Source organism: Hypanus sabinus, chromosome 16, assembly GCF_030144855.1.
Source record: "Hypanus sabinus isolate sHypSab1 chromosome 16, sHypSab1.hap1, whole genome shotgun sequence".
NCBI classification, from domain to species: Eukaryota; Metazoa; Chordata; class Chondrichthyes; order Myliobatiformes; family Dasyatidae; genus Hypanus; species Hypanus sabinus.
Genome location: NC_082721.1, coordinates 34518786 through 34529114, shown reverse-complemented (window position 1 = coordinate 34529114; position 10329 = coordinate 34518786). Strand labels below are relative to the sequence as shown.

Here is a 10329-nt window from a genome sequence, read left to right as displayed (position 1 = left end):
CGATTGCGTTTCATGGCTGCACTGATCTGATAGGGATTTGGGGGGGGGGTGTTGAACACAAAGTCTCTCTTTATGCTGATGACCTTTTACTTTTTATATCAAATTCGACTACCTCTCTACCTTCAATGTTTTCACTCCTTAACAAATATAGCCAGTTTTCCAGATACAAACTTAATTTACATAAGAGTAAACTCTTTTCAATAAACAGGGAAGCACAAATGTTAGAGTTTCACAACCTCCCTTTTAAAGCAGTGAATAATCAATTTACTTACTTTGGCATTACAGTAACAAGGAACTATAAGTGTCTTTTCGGAGAAAATTTTACTAATCTCTTAAATCATATAAAACAGAGCCCAGCACAGTGGTCACTCCCTGCATGTCCCTGATGGGTCGAATTAATGTCGTTAAAATGTACATCCTTCCTAAATTTTTATACATTTCAATCTTTACCAATTTTTATTTCTAAAGCTTTCTTCGACTTGTTAGACTCAATTATTTTGTCCTATCTATGGAAGGGCAAACGTCCCCAATTAAATAAAGCTCACCTTCAAAAACCTAAAAGTGTAGGGGGCATAGCCTTGCCCAATTACCGCTTATATTACTGGGCAGCCAACATACATTGTCTAATCTTTTGGTCTTACTTTTATAATCAGTCTGACTGCCCAATATGGGTGGCAATGGAGTTGAACTCATAATAAGTATTTCTCCATCTCCCGCACTTCCTTGCCATCCACCTTCACGGTTTCTCTCTCTCTAATCCTATCTTGCATAATCATCTCTTTCAGCCTTCCATGCACGATTTAACATTTCAAATCTGGCACAGAAAGGGCATTAGGTGCTTTGAAGATCTTATTATAGACAATCGTTTTGCATCTTTTCAACAACTGTTTGTAAAGTTCAACTTACCCAACCTACCCACTTCTTTAGATATCTCCAAATGAGACATTTCATCAACCCTTTAAGATCAAACTTCCCCAAGGTACCCAATAAAAATGTTGTTGACTTGTTTCTTCGCATGAATCCATTGTGTAAAGGTTTATTACCTACTATTCGAGATAAGTTAGCGACTTCGAGGCAAGCCATCCTTGACAAAATTAAAACTGCCTCAGAGCAAGATTTAAATTTTCCTTTGTCCGATGATGTATGGGATTCAATTCTCAAGTCAGTTAATTCAACTTCTTTATGTGCTCACCATTGCCTGTTACAGTTTAAGGTTGTACATGGGGCTCATATGTCTAAAATTAAATTATCATGTATCTATCCAGCCATTAGTCCCTGTTGTGACAAGTGAAGGGGAGGGGGGAAGCGAGGCTTCCCTTATTCATATGTATTGGACTTGCCCTGGCTTGGAGAAATACTGGAGAGATGACTTTCCAACTTTATCCCATATATTAATTACTATTTGGAACCTAACCCTCTGATAGCTCTTTTTGGCACCTCAGGAGAGGCTGACATGCATTTGAGTCTGACTAAACATTTGTGCACTGTCTTTTGCCTCTCTTTTGGCCAGACGTGCAGTCCTTTTTAGGTGGAGAGATGCTGCCCCACCCACTCATGCTCAATGGCTCAGAGATATTATGCCCTGTTTAGACCTTGAAAAGATTCATTATTCACTTCTTAATTTGGACATAAAGTTCCAAAGGGTGTGGGGACCTTTTCTTGAATATTTTCATAATTCCCACTTAGATTAAGGGTCCACCCCCCTTTTTTTTCTTCTGCATATAAATCCCTTACTTCCAGCTTCTTTCAGTTAATATTTACCGTTTTTTAATGTGTAAACATATTATTGTCCAGGTAGTAGGCAATATACCTTCTTTTTATAAGTACAGCTCTGTGGAGATAAAAGTTCTGTTTAACTTTTCTATATATTGTAAGGTTGGCTTAGAGTTGGGCAATGGGAGGGTGGTAACTAACTAACTATATATGATTCTACCACGGGTGCTTTTTTTAACTGATATGAACTGTACATGCGATACCTTTGTTTTGCACTGTATAAACTTTTTTCATTTTAAAAAGATTTTTAAAAAAGAAATGGAAAAAAGAAAGACATGGTTCAGAAAATTTGAGTACAAGTGAAATATCTTTTTTTCATTAACTAAACATCTATATTCTGTAGTATGGAATTTACCTGTCCCTTCAACTACCATTGATTTTGGTGTTATTTAAGCATAATCCCCAGTTGCAGCTGAAGGATGATGAGTGAACCAAAATATAGGAAGGAATTTGTTATCACCAATATTCCCTCTACTGTGTGTGTGCACACATCTTTTGCTACTAGTGCACAAAGGAATTTAAACTGTGTATAAAAGGTTGTCACCCTCTATCTCATTGGCATGTTGAGTATATTTCATGATCGTACACAACTACACTTCCTTTTCCAGTTTCTGATGCAAATGGTGTTGACAACGTGGAGTTTGTGATGAGTTATCTGCAGATTTTAGAACTGGCTTATTTATACCATTTTAATTGAAATTATTCACTGTGCACATGTTGTCACTAGGCAAAAAATTGCACAGTGCAAGATTTTTTGCACACACTGGTCATTACAAGTTGGAGGGAACATTGGTTATCACCACCATTTTTAATTTACTTCTAATCACTGGCCTTTTCCTCATATACTTTCCCACTACAAAATCCAAAGCAGAACTTGAAATTGGTTAATAAACATCTTTAACATTCATTGAGAACATGGCTGATCTTTCATCATAGTGTCATTTTCCCTGCACTAATTCCAGATCCTTTAATACAATAATATTAATATTTGCATTGGGAATAATGAGCCACAAAAATAAAACAGTCCAAAGATACGCTAAATCTGTATGAAGAAGTTTTATCTCATCTCTGTCCTGAACAGCTGACCTTTTAAGATCCTGGCCCTTGATTTAGATACCATAGATAGGGAAAATGTGATGCCTGCATGTTTCAGTGACATTATCTCTCATTCTTCCAAATAGGCCATAACCTACTTCCTCCTCAAAAGAAGAAAACCCATTCACCCTTGGAAACAATCTGGTGAACCAATATTGCAGTTTATCTACTGCAAGTATATCTTTATTTTAGGAGACTGGACATGAATACAATATTTCAGATGCAGTCTCACAAGATCCCTGTTTACTTCTAGGAAGATATCTTTTCATGTGTAATTAAATCAAGTCAAGTTTATTGTCATTTAAATATATACATGTATACTGCCAAAAGAGACAATGATTATCTGGATGAGGGTGTAAACAACAGTAATATACGTAACACACAATAACTTAGGAAAGTAAGAATTAAATCTACGAGTGAATTTCACATAGAGAAACAAAGTAAAGTGAATAAATTAAATTTTGTAGGGTACAGTACAAATTATCTGGTGATACTTCAAATGCATTGTGGCAAGGAGTTCAGAAACCTAATGGCCTGAGGCAAGTAGCTGTTTCCTATCCTGACTGTTGTTGTATTTATGGATCAGAGTCTCCTGCTGGATGGTAGAATGTTGAAGAGGATGTTGGAGGGAATGGTGGAATCCTTGGTAATACTAAGGACCCTGCATCTGCTGGACTCCTGATAAATGTCCCGGATGCATTGTAGGGAGACCCCTATGATCTTCTTGATCGTTCTCACAGTCCTTTGTGGGGACTAATGGTCCAATGCTCTGCTGTTCCCATACCAGATAGAGGTGCAGCAACCTCTCAATGGTCCTTCTGAAAAATTCAGTTAAGATGGGGGGTGGGTGGGGTGGGGGGAGCCTCTCTTGCCTCAATCTCAGGAAGTGGAGGTGCTTCTATTTCTTCTTATTCAAGGAGGTGATATTGAGGAACCAGGTGAGGACGTCCATGATGTGAACTCCCAGGATCTTTGTGCAATTAACTCTCCCTATGGAGGATCCATGCAAGCACTGAGTTGGATTGTTCATCTGCACCTTTCTAAAGTCCACAATCATTTTGTTGGTCTTCTCCACATTCAGATGTAGGTTGTCGTTTTCACAACAGTCCACCAACTGCTCCGCTTCCTCTCTGTACTCTGATGCAACGTCATTGCTGATGAGGCCAACCACTGTTGTATCATCCCCAAACCTGATGATACGGTTTGAGCTGAATCCTGCAACACAATAATCCATCAGCAATGTGAACAGCAGTGGGCTAAGCACTCAGCCCTGGGAGTGCCAGTGCTCAGTGTAATGGGACTAGAGACGTTGCTGCCCACATGGACTGACTGTGGCCTTTCTAAGCAGACCTGGATCCAGTTACAGAGACCCAATGAGGACAGTTTCTCCACCAGTTTTTGGGGTACAATGACTGGCAAATTTGAACTTAAGTCTATAAACATCAACCTGGCATATGAAGCTCCATTTTCCAGGTGGGACAGGACAGTGTGAAGGGCATTCATACATAGCTTGTCACACCAGACAGTCAGCCATACTGCCCTGGAGCGTGGTGTCAGGTTTGGTCTCCTTTCGGATTAACTGGGTCACAGTATGAATGTCCCTGACTCGACACTTGTTTTTTTATGAGGCCGAGTGACTAGCTTGATGCTCAACCCAGCAGAGGCGGAAAGCATGCCCGAGGGGCAGAGGCTATGGTATTGTCAATGGATCGATTTGAGCAATAAGCAAACTGGAAAGGGTCCAATGTAGCCAGCAGAAAGACTTTAATGTGCTTCATGACCAGCAGCTCAAAGCATTTCATAATAGTTGATGTTTAATCCCACCAAATGATAGTTATTTAGGCAGATTACTGTCACCTTCTTTGGCACTGGAGTGATGGTTGCCATCTAGAAAACTGCAGGGACAATGACTGTTCCATAGAGATGATGAATATATCCATCAGCACCTCTGATAGCTGGGTTTCACAATCTTTTAGCACCCGATCTGGTATGTTACCAAGTCCCACAGCTTTGCGTGGATTGACCCTGGCCAGGGTCTTCCTCACCTCAGCTTCAGCCAGAAGAAGTGTCTGCTCCCTGGGGGTAGGGATCCCTTCCTTGCCAGCATTTTGTTTTGTTCATTAAACCAGGCATTCAGCTTGTCAGGGAGTGAGGCATCCTAGTCGCTGATGTACGGGGTAGACTAGCAGTCCATAATCCTCTGAATTCCCTGCCACTTGTGCCTCGTGTCTCTGGTAACACAGCAATCATTGTATTTTCTCTGAGAGTGCTCCATTTGTGTTATACTTTCAGTGGATTTATCCTGGATCCAGCACGTAAATGTCATTATGAAGAAAGCATGGCAGCACCTCAGATTTCTTAGAAGTTTGTGAAGAATGGGTATGTCATGTAAAACTTTGGCAAGCTTCTGTAGATGTGTGTTGGAAAGCATATTGACTGGTTGCATCATGGCCTGGTGTGGAAACACCAATGATCTTGAATGACAAAGCCTATAATAAGTAGTAGATACAGCCCTGCCAATCACGGGTAAAGCCATTCCCACCATTGAGCACCATCGCAGGAAAGCAGCATCAATCAGTAAGGCCTCCCATCATCCAGGTTATGCTCTCTTCTCGCTGCTGCCGTCAGGAAAAAGGTACAGGGACCTCGGTAACTACACCACCACTTTCACCAGCAGTTATTACCCCACAGCCATCAGGCTTTTGAACCAGAGGAAGTAACTTCACTTTACTGAACTGGTCTCAGAACCTATTTTATTTTCAGACAGCCTACAACTCATTTCGTTATTTATTGCTAATTTATTTATTATTATTATTTTGTTTATTTCTCATTTTATATTTGCCAAGTTTGTTGTCATTTGCACATTGGTTATTCTCCGTCTTATTGGGAAGTCTTTCATTGATTCTATTGTGTTTCTTGTGAATGCCTGCAAGAAATTGAAATCTCAAGTTTGTATTTGGTGACATACAGTATATATACTATGATAATAAATTTACTTTGAATTTTAAAGGCCAATATGTTCCCTAATTGCTTGCTGTACCCGTGTGCTTTCAGTGATTATTGCACAATACATCCAGGTGAACATCACTACCTTTCATCATTTTAAATGCTCCACTTTTCCATCTGTCCCACTCTGCCTGACCCAAAATGGATGACCTCACGTTTTTCTACATTACCTTTCATCTACTATGCATTTTGGGAAAATATTCCACTGAAGTTTCTGCATTCTCCTTGCAACACCCATTGCCATCTAGTTTTGTATCTTCAGCAGACTTGCATACTTTACACTTGATTCCCTCATCCAAATCATTGATATGGAGTTGAAACAGCTGGGCTCCACACTGAGCCCTATGGTATCTGACAAGACTTCCAATCAGAAAATGTCCATCTACTCCTACATTGTTTTCTGCTCATTTACTTCCCCAATCCATTTCAACAAACTAATTCTTAACTCAAGAGCTCTAACTTCGTTTAATCTCTTGAGTGGCACCTTACTGAAGACTTTGTGAAATCCAAATTCATTACATCCACTGGTTTCCTCAAATGTTCTGGTAGTTAGAACAACAACAAAAAAGATCTGTGAGACATAATAAACCAGATGCTGGAGCAAATAACAAGATATTGGAGGAAACTCAGCAGGCCAGGTAGCATTGGTGGATGGAAAACAACCAATGTTTCAGGCTGTCAAGATGAAGGGTCTTGACCTGAAGCATTGACAGTTTCCTACAACAGATGCTGAGTTTCTTCAGTAGTTCACTTATTGCTCTTGAAACAGTTTTGCTAAATGGAGTTTCCCATTCATAAATTCCAGTCATAAATCCATGTTGAACAATTCAACTATTTTCTTAATATCCTAGTTACAACATTCTTAATAATTTTCTGTTTTGTTCATAGCAATCTCTCCAAAGTTTGTTTCACCATTGCTCATTCTTTTCAGATCCATTTTCACTTTACTCTTATATTGTTTACTTTGCATTATGTCCCAATATGACCTTTTCAGTCTCAATCTCTCAGGGACTATTTTTCTTTTTATATATTCCTGGGACTTTTTTTTTTACAATCTTTGTTTCTGCCTTCCCCATCAATATCAAGGTCACCTTTTGCTAAGTTCTTAAATGTTCCAATTCCTCAGGCTTACTGTTCCACTTGGCAAAATTGTAAATCTTTCTTTTTATCAAATATTGCTTTTAAATCTCCTGTTAGCCGTGGATGGACACATCTTAATGCTCTGACTTCAACACAGTGGAAGATCCTTACGGAACTCATAGGATAGCATTTTGAGAAATCTACAGCAAATGTGAGAAAGGAGAAAACTGACCATAATGTAATTGATAAAATAGCAGTGGGGAGAATGGCCATTCATCTCAGACAGTCCAATTTTGTTTAATAATCTCTTGAATGACATTTTTGTGAGGCACAAGAAACTGCAGATAACTCAGTGATATCAGGCAAATCTCAAATGTTGCAAGAGTTCATCCTCAAGTGGGGGAGCTCTTGCAAATCATATTTTCAATGGTAACCATAAAAAAATACAGAATATGCAAAAAATGCCACAGCATTTTCCTAATCACTTATCTTTTTTTTGTACAAGGGAAAGTACCTACCAGTTACCACTAAGAGAGGAAACCAAACATCAGTGTGTCTTGTACAAAATTAATCACAAGCTATTGTGGCACTCACCAGATATATAATAGATGTGGCCATTGTCATTGGGGGAGGTGGAGTCACAGCTATTTAATGACAGAGCAAGATTATTTTAAGATGCTGCAGATACATTTTAGAACCTTGATGCAGTATTATGGACTAGCAAACATCCTTGTCTGTAATGAACTCAAAATTGGAGGAAATAAGGCATGGAATCATAAAACAAAACAAATCTCTGAAGGACTGAAAGCCAAATTTAACATCATTTCAAGTCATTTTATAACACTTCAACGTTTACATGACATCATTGAGAATCTAGGCAAGTGAAACCCAAAGGGAGTTAGGTATCCTTCTTCACAAATCATGAAGTTAGTATCAGATTCATGAAGTGGTTAGGATGGCCAAAAGCAAATTGGCCTTTACTACACAAGGGTTGGAGTTTAGTAAAGGCAAGTATTGTTCAATTGTACGATTGGAAAACCATAGCCTGATTCGGCAGAGCCAGTGTGACATTGTATGGGGCAAGTCATATCTTTCCAACCTGATTTAAGTTTCTTGACAAGGTGAAAAGGGTGATTGATGAAGATAGAACTGTGGAAGTTGTCTACATGGATTTTAGTAAGGCATTTGACGAGGTCCCTCATGGGAAGCTTATCCAGGTGATTAAGATACATGAGACCAATGGTGAATTGGCCCTTTGGATTCAGAACAGGCTTCTCGTAGAAGATGGAGGGTGGTAGCTTTAGGGACTTATTCCAGCTGGACGTCTGAAATTAGTGGTGTTCAGCAGGGATCTGTTCTATGATCTCTGCTGTTGGTGATGCATATAAATAATCTGGATGAAACTGAAGATAGATGGGTCAATAAGTTTGCAGATGATACAAAGGTTGGTGGTGTTGTGGATAGAACAAATGACTAGCAAAGAACACAGCAGAATATAGATCAGTTGCAGATATGGGCAGCACAATGGCATGTGGAGTTTAACCTAGCCAAATATGAAGTGTTGCACATTCATATGGCCAAGCTTAAGGAGACAGTACACTGTTAAGGACAAGATCTTTTAACAGTGTTGAGCATATGGATATTGGTGTCCAAGTTCATAGCTCCCTCATAGGCTACACAGGTTGATAGGGTGGTAAGAAAGCATATGGCAAGCTTGCCTTTATTAGTCAAGGCATGGAGTTCTAAAGTCAGTAAGTTGCATTGCAGCTTTATAAAACTCCAGTTCAGCCACATCTGGAATATTGCATACAATTCTGGTTGCCCCATTAAAGGAAGAATATCGACCCCTTGGAGAGGTACAGAAGAGGTTTACCAGGACACTGGCTGGATTGGAGGGTATGTGTTACGGGAGGTTCAACAAACTTGGGTTATTTTCTCTGGAGCGGCAGAGGCTGAGAAATCTATAAGATTATGAGGGGCATAGAAAGAATAGGCTGACAGTATCTTTTCCCCAAGGTTGAAATGTCTAATACCAGAAGGCAAGAAGGTTATATTTTAAAGGAGTTAATGAGGGGGAAATTTTTGTTTTGCAGAGTGTGGTGGGTACTTAGAATGTGCTGCCTGGGGTGGTGGTAGAACCAGGTATACTAGGGACTTTTATGAGATATTTAGATAGCTGCATGAATATCAGAAAAATGAAAAGAATTGGACATTGCATAGGCAGAAGAGATTAGTCTGATTAGCCATTTAATTACTGTCAAATGGTTTGGCACAACATTGTTCTATGTTCTTTATTGTACTTGATATTGGAGAGGCTACAGCTAAAGTGTTGGTTTCTATTTTGACCCCCTTCTTTAAGAAAGATTCTACTCTACTGGCATTGTTGTTACTCCTTTCCATGCCCTGCAGTGCACCAGGCAGCAACTTTGCCATTTCTTTATCACTTTTGTCTGTTTTTTTTTAACAAGGCAGAATTGCTAGCTCGACACTCAACCCAGCACAGATAGAAAGCATGCAAGGAGCAGACCAGATTCCAACCAGGGACCACTCATTTCAAAGTCCAGTGCAGATGCCACTACACCACTGGCTGGCTATTACTGGCATTGATGGCAGTTCAAAAAGGATTCACATAGATGAGAGGATTGTTTTATTGCAAGCTACCCAAGAGATAATACCTACATTGATTGGAGTCAATCAAAATAAATGGTGGTATTATTGAAACATAATATGACAAGAGTAGATATTGAACTGTTTTCATTGGTAAGAGAATCTTGAACATAGGGATAATATTATAATATTGGGGGCAATCATTTAAAACTGAGGTGGCACAGGGACAACTTAGAGTGTGGTGAACTTTCACAATTCTTAACCCCGAGAACTATGGGGGTTAGATCATTAGGGATATTTAAGGAGGAAGTGGACACATTTTTGAAAGATGAGAACTCTCTGGAGGAGTGGTGCAGAAAACTAGGTGAAGCCCAGGGTAGATCTGCCATAATCATATTGAATGATGAGTAGGCCTGACGAGTTGAGTGGCTTACTCCTGCTCCTAAATTTTTATTGCAAATTGATAGAGTAACTGAGACAAAGAGGTAGGGAAATAGAGAAGGGAGGGGCCAACTTTAACAAATCTTCAAGTTACCTGATGTTGAAAAATCGCACATGATCATAATATTAGACCAATTAAGTGAATGCATTATGAATGGAATTACTTTACATACGCATGATTGTTTGGAAGTTGTTGCCCAGTCAGAACTAAAAAAGAAACCCTTCAAATGTAAGGATTGATAAATTTATATAAAAGGAATTTATGTTCTCATACACTATAATTGGGGATTTGCATGTTGTTCTGATTGGTACTTAAGAAGCACATTA

The 10329-nt window shown here is 39.2% G+C and overlaps 1 protein-coding gene across 2 annotated transcripts in view; it reads right to left on the bottom strand.

The window, feature by feature from the left end:
* Nucleotides 1–3211: 3211 nt before the first annotated feature.
* The window catches only part of LOC132406214 (phosphatidylinositol 4-phosphate 5-kinase type-1 gamma-like), a 232539-nt gene continuing 225421 nt past the window's right edge, over nt 3212–10329 (bottom strand). Inside the window, exon 18 of one of the 2 annotated variants that reach the window (XM_059991548.1) lies at nt 3212–5794. In XM_059991548.1, coding sequence (XP_059847531.1) covers nt 5696–5794 — 99 coding nt within the window. In that variant the 3' untranslated portion in view covers nt 3212–5695. The remainder of the gene's footprint in view (nt 5795–10329) is intronic. The other variant, XM_059991545.1, reaches the window with a different exon arrangement.